The 22,490-nt window shown below is 34.4% G+C and overlaps 1 protein-coding gene across 7 annotated transcripts in view; it reads left to right on the top strand.

The window, feature by feature from the left end:
* synpra (synaptoporin a) overlaps positions 1-22,490 on the top strand; it is a 97,988-nt gene that overhangs the window by 54,056 nt on the left and 21,442 nt on the right. For 2 of the 7 annotated variants that reach the window (XR_015502516.1, XM_087273675.1), the window contains exon 1: positions 17,763-18,110. The exons of the other annotated variants lie outside the window; for them this stretch is intronic. Coding sequence is in view for 1 of the 2 variants with exons in the window: in XM_087273675.1 (XP_087129801.1) it covers positions 18,087-18,110 (24 nt within the window). In the remaining variant the exon portion in view is untranslated. Of the gene's footprint in view, positions 1-17,762; positions 18,111-22,490 lie in introns of those variants that run through there. 7 annotated transcript variants of the gene reach the window in all.

Genomic DNA, 22,490 nt, shown 5'->3' with positions numbered 1-22,490 from the left:
TGTTAGGTTTACATATAGGTATATGGTAGATTAAGAGCATTAATAAGAGCATAAGGCATGAATCATTACTACTAATAAACAGCCAATATTTTAGTAATTATCTGTTAATATGGAAGCAGAATAGATTCCAAAGATGATGTGTTACAATAGGATTTTCATTTAACTCCACTGTGAACATCCTGACTAGTCATTTAAAATGTAAACAGTTATGATTAGTAATTTAAGAGGTTTAAGTTTTAAGTCATGTTACACATATACATAGCCTACTATGTAATAATCACTGACATTGCATAAAATGTGTAATAACTAGCCATCCCTACACCTACTCCTGAAACTAACCTTGACCCATGTAGTTACATTATATAACCCAGAACTTCCTTTAGTACATACACTACGTACACATTAAGTGCACATATGAAATGGAACCTAAATGATACAACAGCTTGCCATAAGAGTGCCAAGATGCACACTGGCCTGAGTTTATTGTACAGATGATTAATGAGCTTTGGGATCATCCAATCTCAGTCTTCTTCACGTTTGAACTCAGATTATCTTATGAAACACTACTTGAGGTTTCCGTGAATCAAAATGTAGTTCCAGCAGTGTCATGAACCTGCAAATAGCACTTATTTTAAACTTTCAATGCACTCTGTGTTGATCAGTTTAACTCTAACTGAGCTAGTAGATTAGACACTGATACTTGTGCAAGAACATGGGATATTTTTACTCCTGCCTCACACTGGTAATCATTGGAATGAACCGTGGCATGAATGCAGCGGTTGGGGGATGGAAAGGTTGCGGGCGCTGTTGTGTGTGTTTGTATGCGTCTGTGTGTGTGTGTGGATTTGCATTCAGCAGTATTTAGTCACCTATCTGAGATATTCAGGAAGTCTGAGAGATGCTGAAGTGTTCAATGCAGACTGAAGCAGAGGCAGATAGACGCAGCGCTCTTGAGTGTTTGTGTGTCTGCGTGTGTAATTAGCGGATGTTTTAATATGACACAGGTGCATTCAGATCTATAACCGCTGACAAGAGCAACAAAATCAGCATAAGATGACGTTTACTCTTCACAGCTGTTTTGCAGTTGAACATCAGCGACTGTAACTCTTCCGCTTCTTTTTTATTTTTTAGTGATCAGATGTTATCCAGTTTGGTTGTCAGAACAAGATGTCAGCAAGTCGAACCTTATATAATTATATGGGTTAAGCATAGTGTGCACTACAAATATCAAATATGTTTTTCTGTCTGAAATAATGGTTACACTTATTTTAAGATGAAGTGTAGTTACCCTGTAACTGCTAACTAGCATTAATTTTAATATGTGGTTGGGGTTAGAATATGGGTTAGGTTTAGGGTTAGTTACATGTACAGTAATTACTATAGCAAGTGCATGGAACGTGTTTAAGTACTGTTAATCTCCTTTAATAAAGTTACTGAAATATTTAAGTTTAAATATTTACGTATAAAATACACTACAGTGGCAAACAAACACTATACAAAAAATTACAATTTGTTGAACTAAAATATAACTACAATCAGGGCTTGACATTTAAACCAGCCAACAGGCCAAATGCGGTTAAATTTCAGATGTGGCGGGTTTTAGATAGTCACACCCACTAGTCACTTTGGCTGGTTAAAAATAATTTTTAAATTGCCAGTGCTGGCTTGTCATTAAAGATTAGAGTCATAGTTTATGACTGTTTGTCAACATGCGTGCAAATATAATCTTAAAATCGAGAAGCAGCACGACTAACTGTTAAAATAACTATTCCGAAAAAGGGATGATCACATGCAAAGTGAGACACAGGCACACTCCTGTTACATGTAGCAACCGTGTATGGAAACACAACTGGTGTGATAGGTTCTCTTTGAAAAAGACAGGAAAAGAGCAATGCTTGTACACACCCACTGTCCTGCTGCTTTCAAGAGTTCAAGATTTCTTGTAAGCAGCAGCGATTGCCGCTTTCATTGTAACCATTTCTTGAACAGATTATTAACAGGCTTAACACTAATTGTGGTCATCCTTTCATTATTGCACATGGTATGTTTTTAATCTGCTGTCTTACTTAGTTATTTTAATATGGCTTAATTATCATCCTTTACTATGACATATACTGTGCATAGTTTTAAATACAAGACTCTTTTGTGAATGTCAATTTTTAATAACATTTTTGTTTAATAAAATGTGTATACAGCTATATGTGGCTTGTTTTGACAGATTATTTAAAACTTCAGGCAAGGAAACAATTAGTTTGGTGAGGCAAGAGAAAAATTTGTTAAATTGTTGAGCCCTAAAAAGTCATGTGAAATAAAACTAATTGCAATGCGGCACTATGAAACCACAAACCATTTTCTCACACTCATTGAGCAAGGTCACAACACACAAAAAGTGAAATGAATGAGGAGACATATGGACTTTTGAAAAAAAAAAAATTGTAGCATGCAAAAGACAAATTTGAGCCTAAAAAATATTTTTTTTGTCAACAACAAAATTGTGGCTAGTGAAAATGGCGAATGACCAAAGTGGCTGATGATCAAAAAACTTTATGTCAAGCCCAGACTATAATTGAAAACACTTGCCAATTTATTGTAATATTTAATGGCTAAATTTGGCCAGTCTTTATTGATTACGCATTCCAAACATAAGAGGAGAGTGTGAAAGTTTAATTAGCAGTTTAATAACATAGTTTTGTTAAAAAACATTGCTATGCACAGAATATATCAGAGTTCAAAAGAAAACAAACTACTGGTGCGCATCTCTCCAGTGCATCTGTGACAAAGGCAGCAAATCTTTGTGATGTATCAAGAGCCTAAGTGTCCAGGGTAATGTCAACATACCCCCAAGAAGGACAAACCACCTCCAAGAAGTGTAACTATGGATGCAAAAGGAAAATGTATGAAAGGGATGTCTGGGTGCTAATCCAGAAAACTTAAAACCCAAGCTGCCCAACTCACTGCAGAATTAAATGTGCACCTTAACTCTCCTGTTTCCACCAACACTGTTTGTCAGGAGCTCAGCAGGGTCAATATACATGGCTGCTTTTGCCAAACTTTTGATCGCTCATGCCACATTCGGGCGAATTACATTTTTAGTTTAACTAAATATATTAGTCAGAGAGCCACAGCATCAGATACATAGAATCATTTGACATCAACTGCTCCAATGTGGAGGTAGAACACAATTTGCTCACATTTTCTTTCTCTCTAAATAACAAAACAAAACAAAAAACTATATATATATATATATATATATATATATATATATATATATATATATATATATATATATATATATATATATACATCCATATAATAATAATATTAATAAGATAAGATAGAAAAAATATCATTATAGACAAAAGTAACACATATTAGGCCAAACAACAATACAGAAAATATATGAATACATGCGCAAAGGGTACAGCAGTAGAAAATAAAATAATAAATTAAAAGAATAATATATATATATATATATATATATATATATATATATATATATATATATATATATATAAATAGGATTTAAATATAAGTTTAAAAATAAGTGTAAGAGCAAGGGTTGTCAGATAGTGTCAAATTTTTCTGTATTACGCAAACTGTATATCTAATCTTTTCTATTTGCATAGACTGCATCAGATCATGCATCCCATACACCAAACTGGGTGGGAAAGGATTTTTCCAGTTCAGTGTTAAAAGCCTTTTAGCAATTATTAAACAAAAAGCAAGTGCATTTGATTGCGTAGATGACAAAGAAACATTTGGAGGGTTAAGTTCAAACAATGCTAGTAGAGGGCATGGCTCAATATCTGAAAGAAAGCATTCAGAAATTGATTTAAAAGTTGATGCCCAAAAAGTGCTTAGCGCTGGACAAAGCTAGAATATATGAAAAAGAGGGGCTGGAGCTTGTCGACACAGAACACAAATTGGATCAAAACCTGGGTTAATTTTAGATATTTTTGTCTCAGTCCAATATACTCTATGCAATATTTGAATTGTATAAGGGAATGACGAGCACAAATAGAAGAGGTTTGTACTCGAGACAAATCTTGGACCATTCCTCGTCTGTGAAAACATGATTGAGATCTGATTCCCAACTCTGCATTATTTTTAAAAAATGAGGAACCTAACTGTCAAATAAATAAATAAAAAAAAAAAGAATTTGAATAAATTTTAGAGACTGCACCTTTAAAAAGTTTGTATCTAAATTCTGATGGATTTCTTGTTTGGGAGGTGCAAGGGGAATATGGGAAAATGTATTTCTTATGAATTCACGTGTCTGAAGATATTGAAAAAAATGTGTTTTGGGAAGGTTACATTTTTCTGATAAATAAGAAAATGTAACAAATGTATTATCACAAAAAAAGGTCTTTAATGCTTACAATGCCACTTCTAAACCATAATACAAAAGATTGGTATGAGATGAAGGGCAAAAAAAAGGGTTTTAATAAATACGAGACAGACTACATTGTTTAAAATCCAAAATGTTTTTCTAGATTGTAACCAAACTCTAGGACTATTAAGTACTTTAAGGTTAGAGGTGTAGTTTGATGCCTATAATGATAATGAAGAGCATAGTAACGCATGCAAAGGTACTTGGGTGCAAGAGTAGCATTCCATTTCAACCCAGGCGAATAATTTTTCTTTTCACATCCTGGAGAGTAACAGTGTGGAGAAGCCCCAAAGAACTTACTACTCAGACTGTTGCATCCCCAGAGTGAAGCATGGGGGTGGATCAATGATGATTTGGGCTGCAATATCGGTCACACTTTATAATGTTCATTAGTTAATGTTAATTAATGCATTTGCTAACATGAACAAACAATGAACAGTACATTTACTACTGTATTTGTTCATGCTAGTTAACGTTAGTTAATGAAAATAGTAGTTCATTGCTAGTTCGTTAACTCATGGTGCATTAACTAATGTTAACAAACATGGACTTGGATGTTAATAATGCATTAGTAAATGTTCAATTATGATTAATAAACGCTGTACATGTGTTGTTCATGATTAGTTCATGTTAGTAAACGCATTAACTAATAAACCTTATTGTAAAGTGTTACCGCAATATCAATACTTGTTATATCCATACTAAGGCCAGTTCTTGTGCTAAATAGGCTATAATTGCCGAGGACTACTGGAGCCATTCTGGAGGACCAAGTGCACCCAAGGGTTCAAACATTGTATTCTGAAGGCAATGTCATGTATCAGAATAGTGACAGAGTGGTTTGATGAACATGAAAGTGAGTCTACACATCTCCGATGGTCTGCACAGTCACCAGAATCAAATATTATTGAGCCACTTTAGGGTCTTTTGAAGAAGCGTAACATTTTCCTCCACCAGCATCACTTATAGTGAACTGGCTACTATCTTGTAAGAAGAATGGCTCAAATTCCGAGAGGGGTCTGGATGCAGACATGGTGCAGTGCAATCTGAGCTGCATCCAATGCTTTTTAATGTGCTCACCTAACCCCACCCCTAACCCTACCCGTCACAGTGCATAGTGTTTGACATTGCATCGCTGAGTGATGCAATCTCAGCTTGCATCATAAAGGGTGCACCAAGATACTATTGCAAAATCCTTCTGGCCATTGTGCCGGACTATCATTCCCAAGAAGAATTGATGCCATATTGTTCCGAAAAGGAGGCCATACACCATACATAATGGTCTAAAACCAGGTGTTTCTTTGTACAAACACCTGTATATGTATACAGTTGAAGTCAAATTTATTAGCCCTTTTGAATTTATTTTATTATTATTTTTTTTTTTTATATTTCCCAAATTATGTTTAACAGAGCAAGGAAATCCTCACAGTATGTTTGGTTATATTTTTTTCTTCTGGATAAAGTCTTATTTGGTTTATTTGAGCTAGAATAAAAGCAGTTTTTAATTTTTAAAAATAATTTTATGATCAAAATTATTAGTCCCTTTAAGCTATATTTTTTTTTCGATAGTCTACAGAACAAACCATCGTTATACAATAACTTGACTAATTACCCTAACCTGCCTATAGTTAACCTAATTACCCTTTTTACGCCTTTAAATGTCACTTTAAGCTATATAGAAGTGTCTTAAAAAATATCTCGTCAAATATTATTTACTGATATGGCAAACATAAAATAAATCAGTTGTTAGAGATGAGTTATTAAAACTATTATGATTAGAAATGTGTTGGAAAAAGTCTGCTCTCCATGAAACAGATATTGAGGAAAAAAATAAACGGGGGCAAATAATTCTGGGGGCTAATAATTCTGACTTCAACTGTATATACATCCCTCTCTCAATATATAGAGAGGGTGAGAGAGGAAATACTATAAACAGTAATAATAATTAATATTTCAGTAAAAGGACCACATTATCAATCCCCACATTAAACACTGATAGTTGTTCTCTCTTTCTCTCTGTCTCTCATTCAGAATAGTCAAAATAGAGTTGCACTGTGTGTGTGTGTGTGTGTGTGTGTGTGTGTGTGTGCGTGCGTGCATGCGTGCGTGTGTGTGTGTGTGTGTGTGTGTGTGTGTGTGTGTGCATGCGTTTGTGTGCGTGTGTGTGGATGTGTGTTGTTGTTGTAATCCTCTCCACTTTCCGCGCTCTTCATTTTGCCCTGCAGAATGCAGCTGTGAAAGCTTGATAAACAAGCCTCAGCATGGAAACACTCACCTGCTCACAATTACACCAGTGTGAAAGAGCAAGACAGAGGCAAACACAGCTGTAATGCAGGACAGCAGAAAACGGGTGAAGCCTGTGTGTTTGTGTGTGTGTGTGTGTGTTCTTATTTGTTTGGGCAAGCATGTGCTCATTCATGTGAAAGTGTGTGTTTGTGCATTGTTCCACTGCCTCACACTATCAAGACACATGTGTTCACAAAAACACACTAGACATTTTAAATGTTGTTGTTTTATACACTCACAGAAGTAAAGGTTCAAATTCTCTTGATTTTTTGTTTTTATTTTTTTCCTCTTCAGTTATTTAAATTACAGGCCCTATCATACACCTGGCGCAATAAGGCGCAAGACGTGTTTAGTACGATTTGTTGCTATTTTTAGACCAGCGCAATTTTAATTTTTATGTTTTGCATCATGTTGGTTAAATAGCAAATCCATTTGTGCCACTTTATGGACTCATAGGTGTTTTGGTCTATAAAGGAGGTGTGCTAAGGCACATTGTTGGCAACAGGGGCGTAGATTTGCTCTTGAAATTGGTGGGAATATACATCTCTAGAGCGCATGCATCGTGCAAATTTGGTTCATGCTTTTAAAAACATGAATAAAGTACTTACTAATATAAAATAAACCCTTATATAATACAGATAACAATCACGTCACATGCTGCAAAAGTCAATTTACATGGTTTTACTGCAATCAGGCTTTGAGAAGTTATGAATGTAGAGAAATTTAAAGAAGTGTGCCGCAATTCTTTTTCCAGTTTGTTTTTCATAATGATGGAGGTCAAAATCGAAACTGAATTTTGATTTACTGAAATTAACTGAATTAATTGCACTGCCTTAATTATAGTATTACAGTGAACTCAAAGTGAACCTGACTTTGTGCACATGTAAATTTCTACGGGTTAATGGAGCATTATTTTATTTTGAAGTTGATTAAATTATTGGTAGGGATATTTCAGTAATGGGTGGATAATGGTGGGGACACGTCACCTCCGTCTAAGCCAATTCTACATCCTTGGTTGGCACATTGCTATTTTGAGAAACTGAAATAGACTGCGCCATTGACCGACTGAAAGCTGGTCTAAAGTCCAGTGCAGAGCGCATTAGTTATGCGCCTATGTGGATACAAATGCTTACACATTGTTTAAGACACACAGGATGTACAGCAACACACGAATATCTTTATGTATGAAAAAAAAAGGATTAAAATGTCCCATGTTAGACCACGCGGCAGGACGCAGAGCTTATTGTTCTATCCCTAAAATACCAAAAATGAATTTGTATACATCCTTAATGCTTTTGCGCCATGCACTTTAGACTTTGCATCTAGAATAGTTAAATAGAGCCCTTCAGTTCTAATGTTCTACTGTAGATAATGTTTACTTTAGTCTTAGCATTACTTTAGTATCATGTGTATCACCATGATGGTGTTTGTAAATTGTGAAAATTACACAAATTTAAATACTTAAACATTAATTACACTCATTTAATTTTAGTGATTTGGCAATTTCATTGCCTTTATGAGGAAGGTATAATGTAGATGTTAATACTTCAAAACCTTGGTGTATTATCACCATGTAAATTAATGAAATAAGGTAAATTTAGAAGTAATTCTACCATATATTTAATGGTAAAATGCTGCCAAACAACCTGCCATTTTTTTACTGTAAATTTTACAGAATGATTATTTTATAGTGTACATGTTTGTGACTGAAATGTCTATATTGGTACCTATCAGTAAAAAAGGTGCCGTCCCAATGACTGAGCTTGTTACTTTGTAACTTTTATTTCTCTTTGAAAAAAAAAAAAACACAAATCTGACTTGTTAGTTGTGTTTCCCTTATCCTACAAATTGAATAAATTGCAAAATGATAATATGGCTAATGGAAATGTAGAAAATTTCACTGAAACTTTTCACAGAAAGAGAAAAAATGCGGTGATGAAGTGATTTTATACGGGATCTAGATAAGAAATATTTAACATAACTTAGAAATGATGGAAGAATTTTTTAATATTAAATGTCACCTGTCATGCATAAAAGTGACATGATCGTTCTTTAAAAATATGGCTTTGCATTTATAGCAGATACTATAAGCAGGATGTGAATTACAGGGGGGGTTGGGGAGGATTGACCCCCCTAAATAACACTTGATCCCCCCAGAAGGACATCAAAACAAGATGTATAGGGGTCAGCCCTTTAATAATAACTTTCTTCATTATTAGCTTTCTTAAATATTAATAATTAAAAATGTATAATATAAATATTGATTTATCAAATATCATTCAACAGTCTTAAACTGGCAGTTCTAGAGCACCAATCGACATCTTAAGTATTTACAAAACACGTTAAAATAGGTGTTTATGTCTGCGTGTAGCCATTCATGCAAATTAGACTTAAAATTTGTATAGTTTGACCTACAGTAATTTAGAAAAAAGTCATTAAATATCCCTCAAAACACTGAAAACATTTACATTTCATTAATAAATTGGATGTAATTTAAATACATTCATAAATTGATTTACTGCAGCATGTATTATCAAACCACTACCAAAAAAGTTGACCGCCCTCTTCAATGTATAATAATACATAATAGATATTATTAATAATAATATAATCACACACTGACTATAAGATCATCTATTACACTGCACAACAATAAAAAAAAGCTTCATCTGTTCTTCTGGAAATTCTAAATCTATACTTTCTTTTTAAAATAGTTTTACATTTTTCGCAGAATTAGGTTTCAACCTAAGGTTTCTTGCCCATAAACAGAACCTAACAAACACACAAGCACGCACACACACACACACACACACACACACACACACACACACCCACACCCATCCACAAGGACTTCACTTAGACATATTGTTTAAACACTGTACACATATCTCTACCCAAAACCAACCCCTTAACCCAAAGTTCACTTTAGACAATCTGCATTTTTTAATTTTCTAAGTAATCAATTCTCTGTTATATATGAGCCATTTCCTCATGGGAATCAAAAATGTAACACACACATACACACACAAACACACAGAAACATGTAAAGCGAGCTATATAAGGATAATTACTCTGCTGTAATTACTACGGATGAGCGAAGTGAGTAAGTGACAGTAGCTTAAAAAGGAACATATTAAATCATCATCATCCTGACGCATCTTCTCCTTTTTGCTATACACTCTACAACTCCCAGAGGTCCACATTATTCAGATTCAGTGATGGTTTCCCTATCACACCACACCATCTGACTTGGTATCTTGTGTGCATTTTTTTTTTTTTGAGGCTCATCTTGAAGCTGCCACCAGATGGCGCTAATTGCTTAAAAGACTTGTTTTCAGAGAGAAATGTCAATGGACCAGTAGTATGTTAATTATTTACATGTTGTTAAGGCCTTGTGAATTTTTCTTACGCTAGTAATGCTAGCTTATACACTTTGTTGCTTTGAGTGTGAATGTTTTAAATATTTAGCTACATGGTGTGATTTCAGAAGCACCCAAAAGCATTTATACTCTTCATTTTTTATTTATTTTCTAGACCTGTTTTAACATTTACTCAATAAAGCATTTCCTGGCTAAAACAGACGAGGGCAGCAAAGGAGCTCCTTTCAAATGTTGATCGTACCTACTTGACTGTTAAAAAGATCACAGTACAAAAGCTTTCAAAAAACAATCATATTGGTCCAAAGAAAACTCCAAAGCACTGTTATTTTAACATTTTTGATAGATATTTAATATTTTTGTGTAAATAAATAAAATAACACTGCAAACAGAATATAATTGCATTTATCTTAAGTGCATGTATAACGTCAATCTTCTGAAATTTAAGATGAAACTTGTAGTTAAAAGATGTGGGAATTTTGTAAAACGTAACATTTTAAAATATGAGAAATGTATAGCCTAGGTAAGACAGTGGCTCAGTGGTTAGCACTTTTGCCTCACAGCAATAAGGTCGCTAGTTGAAGTCCTGGCTGGGTCAGTTGCCATTTCTGTGTGAAGTTTGCATGTTCTCCCCGTGTTTGCGTGGGTTTCCTACAGGGGCTCAGACATGCGCTATAGGTGAATTGAATAAACTAAATTGGCTGTAGTGTATGTGCGTGTATGGGTGTTTTCCAATACTGGGTTGCAGCTGAAAGGGCATCTGCTGCATAAAGCATATGCTGGATAAGTTGGCGGTTCATTCCGCTGTGACGACCACTGTTTAATAAATGGACTAAGGCGAAGGAAAATGATTGTATAAGATATTTTAAATAAATTTGAAAGTAACTGTTTTTCTTAGGGGTGATTTTTTTCCTGGTTTGCTTTGTTTTTTTATTGTTTTTATTGTTTAAGCTTCATGTAAGGATGGTAATAATAGCTCTTTTGAATAAGTCAAAAATACAAATTTGACGTTTCTGTTACAAAAAAAAGTGACCCAATCTACAAATAAGCAAAAAAAAAAACATAACAGTAGTAGTGCATATGCTATGTAGATCTGCTCAGCCTGTGTTTCAGTGCTGAGACGTGGAGCTGCAGCCCCTTCTGCTGACCTCCATTACACCGCCCTCAATGCTGGATCCACATTCAAAACATATTAGCAGTGGTCGGATGAGCGTCAGCGCTCTGTCGATACACGGCCACTTCTTCTGCCGCCCCAACGATCCACATAAATGAGAAATTGGATTCCCTCAGTCTCTCAGGCCCGAGACCAGTGGCTCTAAATAAATACTTCCCTCTGTAACTCAATAGGAGCCACAGGAGAAATTAATTTCAGACACGCTTTCAGAGGGCTTTTCCTCTGTCTGATACTCTCAGCTGTGAAATATGAGGACAGTATGATCTCACGCTCTTCACCTGCCATTACAATGAACTATCAGTCAAGCAGCAACCAAAGAAATAGAAACATAAAATCCTGCAGGCACTTATTTAAATCATGACAGATTTACTCCCTTAAATTATTTTAAATACATGAAACATCTTGATCTTGCATTACACGTGATGTTATAAAGATTGATAAGTATGGTTTTTGATATGTGTAAAAGGATTTTTGCTATTTTTTATGTGTGATGTGCCATGATTGATTGATATTTTTCAGGATTCAAATTTTTCATTTGAATTTATATTATATTTAAAACAATATATATTATAATAAATTACTCCTAAAAAGTAGAATCCAAATAATTAAAAATGTATACTTATAATTGTAATGACAATGGTAATAATTTGCCATGCTTTTTTCAGTATGTGAAAGTTTTGGTTCAAAAATGTTAAATTACTTCAAAAACAAAATTTTGCTATCATATTAATATTGCTTTTGATAATAATCTTAATTTTGTTTTATAAATTATATTTGTTAGCATCATCAATAACAATTTGGTAAAATCTACATGCCTGAATAGAGGCGACAGTGACATACTGTACAGTATATACACTACCTAACCACAGTCTTGTCGTCTAACTTAGTTTAAGCAACAAATAATATCTTGACTTCTAGTTGATCCATTGAAAAAGTGGCAGAAGGTATATTTTTTTTACAGATTAATCATCTGTTAAACTGCATCCTAATCATCACAAATACTGTAGAAGACCTATCGGAACCCCGCATAAACCGAAGATTCTCACATAAATCAGTCAAGTTTGGTGAAGGAAAAATCATGGTTTGGGGTTACATTCAGTAGAGGGCAATTCTATAGCAGGATAGCGCTCCTTCTCATATTTCAGCCTCCACATCAAAGTTTCTGAAAGCTAAGTAGGTCAAAGTGCACCGGGATTGGCCAGCCCAGTCACCAGATTTGAACATTATTGAGCATGTCAGAGATAAGATGAAGAAGAAGGCATTAAAGATGAATCCAAAGAATCTTGATGAACTCTGCCTTTGCCTTTCACATAAGCCACTTTATATTAAATGATCAACTAGAAGTCAAGTTATTATTTGTTGTTCCTAAAACTTGGAAAGGTGACAAGACTTTTGTGAGGTAGTAATATACATATACATATAACATTTAAATCTACACATAGAATTCTCTAACTAATTTACATTCACATCCATATGAACAGCTCATGTACAGTAAATCATCATAGTTTAAATAAGAGAAAGGCAGTTTGATAGAGTTACAGAATGATTTGCTGTGCTCTGAATAACAGTGGTTTTCTACTGTCTGCTCCAGCACATCATGTCTCCTGCTGGAGGAGATTCAGCATCTCTGCCATAAATCTCAATGACATGAACTACTGTCACTGTACAGTCAGTGCAGTTATAGTGTATGTGTGTGTGCTCTCACTCCTCACTCATAATGTGTGTGTGTGCATTTGGATATGTCAAGTATTCTTAAAACTCTACTTCTATTGAACATAAAAGAAGATATTTTGAAGAATGTTGGAAACTAGTAGCCATTGAGTTCCACAGTAGGAAAGACATGCATGACATACATTTTTTATTATTATTATTATTATTATTATTATTATTATTATTGTTGTTGTTGTTGTTATTGTAATTATTATTATTATTATTATTATTATTATTATTATTATTATTATTATTATTATGGTTGTTCTTCTTCTTCGTATTATTATGGTTATTATTATTATTATTATTATTATTATGGTTTTTCTTATTATTATTATTATTATTATTATTATTATTATTATGGTTATTATTATTATTATTATTATTGTTGTTGTTATTGTTATTATTATTATTATTATGGTTATTATTATTATTATTATTATTATGGTTATTATTATTATTATCATTATTATTATTGTTGTTATTGTTATTATTATTAATAATAATAATACACCCATTTATAATAAAACTGCAATGTTTTCATGACTATATAAAATATATATTATCTTACAAACCGGTTGAAATGACCTAAAAAGGAGTGATTTAGCTTAGGAAACACTGTGCTGTCATAACCTCCAGAACTTCTTAATGTGTTTTCTATTGAATTTAAATGCAGCAGAGAATCAGAGTATCTCTGTGGGATTTCTAGACACATATTTTGAGCCTAAAGCACTTGGACACCTCCATCTTTCAGGTCTCCTAATTCTGTGTCAGCTCTTCATCTTCAGACTGAAGCGAGGCTTTCCCCAAACCCCAGGTCACCCTCACTAAAGATAGAAACATGACACACTTTCTGTCTGACACACTTTTGAGTGGTCTCAGTGCTGGAGAGTGTAAAGACTGGTAGTGTTTTGGTGAAGAAAAGCACCAGCAGCTCCACAGGTGTTCAGCACATCTGCAGGTCCCTGAAAGACGCTGTCGTTCTTCCGTTAACCTGTCATGCCATTGGTTTCTCACACCTGTCCATTAGATTCAGCTAAACTCCAGTGTGATTCTAGCACTGTCAGACACACTTTCAGCTGATTGCGTCAGCAAAGGTTCACTGTATTGAATGGATAAATCCATCACAGCAGGATCTCAACTGATGGACTGGAGTATGAAGGACACACCAGGGAATCCTTATACTTCAGGCTGAACTCTTAAAGGGCAAATATATCCTGAATTAAAGTTTGTCTTGTAAGATTTAAACATTCTTCTGGGGGCATATTTTAATTGCATCTCCTTAAATGGAGGTTATGACCGCCAGAGTCAGGTCAGACAATCAGGATAGGTCTGAGTATTGATTCAGATTCGCAATATCAGTTCAATCTGATTATTGATTTAATATTTGACATATTGATTCTTCTAAAAATAACAAACAACAGTTTAGAAATGGGGATTTTGTGAAAACAGATATGAGCCACAAACTTGTGTATTAAAAGTCCACTATACTACATGTATGAACTTTTAATGCACAAGTTTGTGGCTCGTATTTGTTTTTGAACACTCAAAAATCCCCATGCTACAGGGGGCCAAAGTTGTAAATGTGTGACATTGCTTGTGTGTACGCCTGAACACAAAAATAGCAGCTGAGAGATAAAAACTACTCAATGTTTTTTTTGTGTGTTTTTTTTTGTAAACAACTCTAAGTCTTTAAATTCCCTCTGTGAGCAATCATACAGGTGCGGATACGTCTGCAACAGCTCTTCTACTTGACTCTCCATTGTATTAATTTATTAGTGTTGTTGTATTTGATGTTGTTCTCATGTCTGAAATGAATTGCACGTCAAAGGATGCAGAGTTCAGAGATTGCGTAAATAACCAATGGTAGCTTAAGGTGTTTATATGGCAAAGTTCGCTTTGGTTTTGAGCTACCAAAACAACATCAAAATATACATTCTTTGGCTGGAATTTATTCAAAAATAACATTATTTCAATTCGTTCTTTTGTTTAAAGTATACTGGGGGCTTAACAATGTGCTTAAGCATGCTAGAAACATGTTAACAGTTAGTTAAATTATGTTTTAAAACTTTTTATGTTTGCAACAGGTCTAAGAAAACTCTCATTTCATCATAATACCCGGACTACACACCCCACCATGCATTGCACCAATTCAGACTCTGATTATCTTCTGCAGAACAATACACTCAAAAATATATTTTTTTACTTGCTTAAATTACTTATTTAAAATGAGCAACTTGATTTTTTTTGTTCAATCCACATAAATTAGTTAAATGTGTTAACTTAATCGATTTGTCTTGGCACAACCTAAATTAATTGTGTAAAACCCAGCATTTTTTTCAGTGTAGGAGTTTTACTTAGCCATATGCTAAAATGTGCTAGAAACAGGCAACATGTTACTTGTTTCCTTGATTTGATTCTTGGACTGTTTCTTGCTTTATAATTGTTTGTCTTCTGCCCGGACCTCTGGTAATCTATTTCACTTACTCTTTTTGGGTTATCTTTTTTGTTGTTTTTCTCCTGTCTCGAACTTTGCCTGTCTGACCAGTCTTTATAATAAAGTTCCCTTTTGTCCACTTTATCACCTTCTCTGCAAATGAATTGTAAAGGCTACAAGTGGAACTCTGCTGCAATACCCCAATCATTACTATACTTAAAGCTACAAGTATATTTAAAGTTCAAAATAGAATCAAAATTTACAATATTTTTACATTTTTATTATTTATGTGAGCAATTAATCTGTACAAGTAACTCCACTGTTTTTTTAGTAAACTTGTGTCACAATCACCAGCGATCTAATCCTTTCAGATCACTGATATACATGTGGATCACTAGAGAACTACACACACCACACTAAAGAACTCCATATCCAGTCATGCACCGCTCACACACACCTATTCTGGGTTCCATTTATTACACACACACACAGCCAGAGGATCGTTATGAACTCATTACAAGGACTATTTAAACAGCACACACACACGCATTTCAGAGCTGAGTCTTGTTTATCTGTGAGCATTACGATGCGTTTTTCCTTGTTTAGCCTAGCCATGTTTTGACCTTGCTTTGTCTGTTTGTTTTGATTCATTGCTTGCCTGACCTTTCTGACCTTTCGTGTGCTTTTACCCATGTGGGGCGTGGGCGGGACTGTGACTTGCGCCGGAAATGGCTGCTGGACCAGTTGGCTGCCCGCACTCAACGGACTGTTTTCCATTACCCCTGTTCCCATCCCCTCTGTCTATGTTGTGTCTTGCCGGTGTGCTTATGCTAAGATAGGGCTGTTTTTCTCCCTTTTCTCACTTTGTCCTAATCAAGGGCAAGCTGAGGGGGTGTTTTTTAGCCTAACTGTCCAAATGTATCTTTCCTCGTTTCTAAATGCTACCTCCAATGATCTGTCTCCCCTGAAAAGTTGTTTGTGATGTTTTGTGTATGGTCTGGGGGGTCCAATTTCCAATTTCGCTATACGAAAGTGTAGTGACAAATAAAGGCTTGATTGATTGATTGATTGATTGATTGATTGATTGATTGATTGATTGATTGATTGATTGATTGATTGATTGATTGATTAATAAACGCTTAATTTGGATCCTCAACTCAGTTGTCAACCTCCTATCACATTACAACTTCGATCAAAGTTTACCAAACCCTTCTTACCATTTGTTTGCTATGAGGGAATTGTGTACAAAAGGAAATCCCCACCCACTACTCAATATTCTGTTACAGTAAGAAGTACATCAACATACTAATATAAGTCTTAAAAACTTCAGATTTACACTGACTTTAACAATATATATATTTTTAAAAACAAATATTCAAATTTAAACTCAAATTCCAACAGTACATCAATGATAATAAAACCGCAGATTAAAGTTTGCACAACCTCATCTTTTAGAAACAGGCAGTTTTGTTTGGTCTGTGACAAAGCATCTTGAATGTGAGAGATTCAGCACCAGTTGTGGCATATTGAGTTTTTCTAATGGGCATCATGAGAATTTTATTTTCAATACGCAGACATACGCTTCACTGTTAAGGGTTGTGACTTTGGCATGATATGTGAGCAGACATTTTGTGCTTAGTCTTGAGAAGGCATCATTGTTTTTGCTATAATGACAGGCCAGTGCTGTCTTATATAAAGAGCTGTTGTCTGTGGTTATTATTAATCATGTTGTATATTGACATAAATCTGAAATAGGCATCTATGTAACATGTAGAACAAACTCAGACTTTTATCCGCATGTTTCATGACATAATTGTAGTGTTGCCTTAATAATATTTGCTTTACAGGTGGTAACTGTCACATCCCAATAATATTTACTACAGATTTACAGACAATATTGTTAGTTAATGTATGTGTATTTCTCAATACATTTCGATATCAACTTTCAATCTTCAGCAATAGATTTATTTTTTAATATCACAAGGGACACACAGTTATACTCAAATTATACACAATTTAAAACACAATTTTACATAATGGTTGAAATAACCTTGGATAACATGGTGAACAATTAACAATCAATTAACAGCAACTTAACAACATTTGTTTACATCATTTGAAATAAATTTCAACACTATTTTCCATAAAAATATTTTAGGGCAGTAAACCAAAGAGCATCATTGTAGCTGAGAAGATGTTGATATTTATTATACATGATCAGTTATATTATTTAACACGGTTATCTTTTATCTTTTAAATAATCATACAAAAAAGCATGCGTTACAATATTAAGTTCCTTTTAAGTTAAAGTATTTTAATCCGTTAATATAATAACTTTTTTTGATTGACACACTTAACTCTCTCAAATTAATTCGTTTTAAAGTGTCTACTGAATGACTAAAATTTAATACCCCCATTTGTTATCCCAAACTCATTTTCTCCCATTACTGGTAAAATCACTGTGCCACACAATCTCTCTGCCTGTACATGTTGCTTAATCTGAAAATTTGGGGAGTCCATCAGTTTTCTTCAGTGTGTGTTTGAGGCTATTGAGCAAAAGAGGCAGTGCAGTGTTATATTAAGGCAGGCAGTCCTTCTTTTCTGAGCTCGTATTCAACATCTACACGACTGGACCAGCACACAGACTGCTCTCATCTGACTCTCAGCAGTATCTGATATGTTCTGAAGCTGGATTTCTCTGTTTTTGGCTTTTAAATGTGTATGGTCATATTTGCCCCGGTAAGTCCTGGCTTCACACTGTCTGTTTGTCTGATTGCAGATAAGTGATTTGATTCCTTGAGCTACAATAACTCGATACTACTAATAGTCTGTAGTGTTTTGTGTTGGAAGATGTTAGTTTTGATTTTGGTGCAGTTAATTCCAAGACTTTAGGTCTCCATAATGTCCCATTTGTCAGTCCTTTTAGGTGCTAAATTTGCTCTCACATCGTACTGAATCAGTCATAATTCAGAATGAGTCTATTTTTGGTTGATTATGAATACTCGTTATTCAGAATCAATGAGCAAAAGATGTCTTTTGGCTTGACAGCAAAGGTTTAGATTTTCTTCTGTTTGCATGGTAGTGTTTTTGGACTGCAATTCTGAGTTGTTGTAATTCAATTTTGGGTAAATTGAAACTAACACAGTTTCAATTTACCAGAACTTCTATGTTAAGCTGCTTTGACACAATCTACATTGTAAAAGCGCTATATAAATAAACATGAATTTAATTTAATTGAAATATGGACAAACCTAACATTTGGGTTAAAAAGTGTCATTTCAATTTAATTTAAATAAATGACTTAATGTTGGGATTTTTTTCATATTTGACCAAACATTGGCTTACAACATCCCAGCATATTTTAGAGTGCATGAAACAAGTGTGTCTGTAGTGATCAGCTGTGAGGAGTTTTACTGCATATATCTATCTGTGTGTGTTACCATGGTGACATCATAGATATTAATTATTGAAGAAAAGATCATCAGAATAGACAAAGTTATAGGCATACTTCTAAACTATTACAAATAATCTACACTTTTAAAAAATCTAAAAATAAATAATTAAAATAAAAACTTCGTATTCTTATTTAGTTTATTAAATAGGTAAAGAGATGGACTGACGGATGGACTGAGAGACAGATAGATATTTCTTATCTCAGTTTATTTTTTCTAATAATTAATTGAATTGCATTCTATGTTTCTGTCTGTCTGTCTGTTCGCTGTCTGTCTGTCTGTCTGTCTGTCTGTTCGCTGTCTGTCTGTCTGTTCGCTGTCTGTCTGTCTGTCTGTCTGTCTGTTCGCTGTCTGTCTGTCTGTTCGCTGTCTGTCTGTCTGTCTGTCTGTCTGTCTGTCTGTCTCTCTGTCTTTCAACATTTCCGGGTTTCTGAGTAGCGGAAGGCGTCATGGTTGGGTAAACCAAGACAACAGTGAATAGGAGAGCACAATAAATAATTTTATTACAATCCCATTTACTGAAATAATAAAAGAAAAACTCCTCGATGGTATCATGAAGACTTTTAGAAAAGGAAAAAAATAGTGTGAGACTGATGATGTTAGCCAGAGGAGAGAATAATGTCAAATTTAATCTCAGCACTATAGATGCTGCATTAGAAACCCCTCGCATAAGCGGTAACTAGTTTTTTGTAATTTGATGCAAAGATGATATAATACACACATAAATGCATATAAATGTTCATACATTATTTTAAAAATCTAAATATTGAAAAATTTCACATGATGACTGTTAAACTGTCATAACAGTCTTGTGAAAAGAGTCAATCCTCCACATCCCCAAAAGTGTTTGATTCTGAAGACAGGGGCAGTATCTTATATCTACAAAATCTGTGGAGACATCTATGTCAGTCCCTCTTGTCAGGTTTAAAATAATAGGTTTATAGAATTTATACAAGTTAAATAATTTATAATTTATGTGTTTATATAATTTATAATTTATATAATTTATGTATATATATATATATATATATATATATATATATATATATATATATATATATATATATATAGGGTGGCTCAGTGGGTAGTGTGGAGTTTGCATATTCTCCCTGCGTTCCCATGGGTTTCCTCCGGGTGCTCCAGGTTCCCCCACAGTCCAAAGACATAAATTGTCCATAGTGTATGAGTGTGAATGAGTGTGTGTGGATGTTTCCCAGAGATGGGTTGCGACTGGAAGGGCATCCGCTGCGTAAAAAACTTGCTGGACAAGTTGCCAGTTCATTCCGCTGTGGTGACCCCAGATTAATAAAGGGACTAAGCCGACAAGAAAATGAATGAATGAAAAAAATTGTATAACCTTTGAAACACAGTATAATTTGTTGGTTGTTTTCCTTATAGAAAATAATAAATGGTGTGAGGATTTCTTGTTTGGTGGACTACAGAAAAGTATTTCCAGGAAATATTAAAATAGATGTTTATGCTTGCCATATTATTACATCATTAATGCCTTTTTACTACAGAATTCTTCAAATTTTGTTGCCTATTTTCAAAAAATAAATGTTGAGCATTTCGATTACTCAGTTTATGTTTTGTTTACATTATGCACTCTCTCTTGAATCATGAGTATATTCTTGCAGAACGACTTGTGTCTGGCATCATTGAGATGTATTGCCTCTGACAGAAAGCCCATTCTTATATCAAAAATGAGTTTAGGCAAGTCAGTTTAGCTCAGAGGGCTTGTGTTATGGGCTTCATAAAACTAGCCTTCACAACAGAATCATGGCCTAAATAAAAAAGGGTCATGACAAATAAAGAGGGAAATAGTGGGAAAGAATGGTTGCTATAGACATATCTGCAGAGGTGTTAAAGGACAAATGCTTAACTCTACTTAATTAGAGAGAGACGTGTAGTTGGTGTGATCACTGTTATGAAAGCTGTTCAGGCATCATAGTTTCGCTCAATGTTTGCAAATACCCTTTGCAAATGTGTTTGACGCCTCCGGATGAGAATTAATCACCTGTTTACAATGGCTCCCACTTAATTGAAATTGACCACAGACTCACATTGCTGGAGCTAATCTAGAATCTAAATAAAACAATAATGATTAGGCCAATTAACTCGGCTAGAAACTGTCCTTTCTAGCTGGTGTGGAAACATTTCTCATGTCAATGTAGAGTTTTTGTAACATACTCGCTGAAATCCTTGGACCTCCTTTTTCTTTCAAAACTGTTTTAATGCTTTGTTAGACCGACTATTTTTAAATGGACATCACTAATAATCTTATTACTTGCCTTAATCTGAATTAGACACTAATAGAATTAAGGTGTTTACATGAGTTGCTTTTTGAATGTTGCTTTCATGATCCTTTTTTACATGTTATAGTACAAAAGGTGTGTCCCGCATAATCACATACTTATGCACTATTCTACGCCATTTTGTAGTATAAATAGTGTAAGTATTGCATTTACACTGAAAACTACGCTAAAATGAATAAGTGCACTTTAAATACCCTGATGATGCACTCATTCACTCAGTAAAATTAAGTGTGGAATGTTTTACACTTCACGCACTCAATGGCTGCTGCTTTGCTTATGTAGCAGAAGGGGCGGAGCTTTCAGGCACTGATGTTGGATTATTTGTTTTGGATTGTGAGAGCTAAATTCTCCTAGAGAGTAATTATACCGCCTCCCAATGGTTAATGTGGTTATACTTATAGCAGATATTATTTGGTAGTTTTGTCATTCATTTTACTAATTTGGCAACTGTCAAACATCATCTGGGAAACGGTTTGAATTTCCACTTAGGAAAAAAACATGTGCTTCATTTTTGACGAGACTATACATTTACTACACTCAAAAAAAGATTTTTTTTGCTAGTTCAAACGACTTTTTAAAAAAGAGCTGAAACAACACCATCTTGAGGTTTCATTGGGACAGCTTAATTTTTATATGTTCAATCCACATAAATTTGATCAGTGTTAAGTTAACTTAATCAATTTGTGTTGGGACAATATGAATAAATTGTGTGGAACCCTCATTTTGTACAGTGTATGCAGTTGAGTGTGTAAGTGCATAAGTACATTGTGCATAAGTGTATAGTGCATTGTGTGCCATTTGGGATGCAGCTATAGTTCGAATAACACCATTACGTCACAATTCGTTTCTGTGGCGTTTTACACAACAACAGTTTGTCTTCGTCATGGCACCATATGAGATTTTGGACATTTCATTTTCATTTTTTTTCGACAAGTTCAACTGCAGTTAATTTCTCACACTATGCATGCAAACTGGCGACGTTGGATACCCCTCTGCCATTTCAACTTTTATTCATGCCCTCGTGACAAAGTCACTTTAAAGTCGAAGCACATCATGTTGTTCATTTCTTCCCAATATCTCAGCATAGTCATCACACAAAAAATGTGCTCTCTTGCTTGAAACCATTCTCATTTATTTGTTGTCAAAGGCCTGTCAATTGTCTTCACACAGTTCCAGCAGATTTCTCATGATATGAATCCACTGTTACAAAACATCGCAAAGGTGCTTTACCAGATTAGGATCTGGTGACTCTGGATGTCATTTAAGTCTAATGAGCTCTCTACAAAGTTCAGAAAACTAGGTTGTAGTGATTTGAATTGGAAGTAGCCAAGTTGACAAGCTGTACACACTGT

This window comes from Danio rerio, chromosome 11, assembly GCF_052040795.2.
Source record: "Danio rerio strain M-AB ecotype USA chromosome 11, GRCz13ab, whole genome shotgun sequence".
NCBI lineage: Eukaryota > Metazoa > Chordata > Actinopteri > Cypriniformes > Danionidae > Danio > Danio rerio.
Note: the sequence above shows the minus strand (reverse complement) of the source record. Positions and strands in the feature narration are given on the sequence as shown.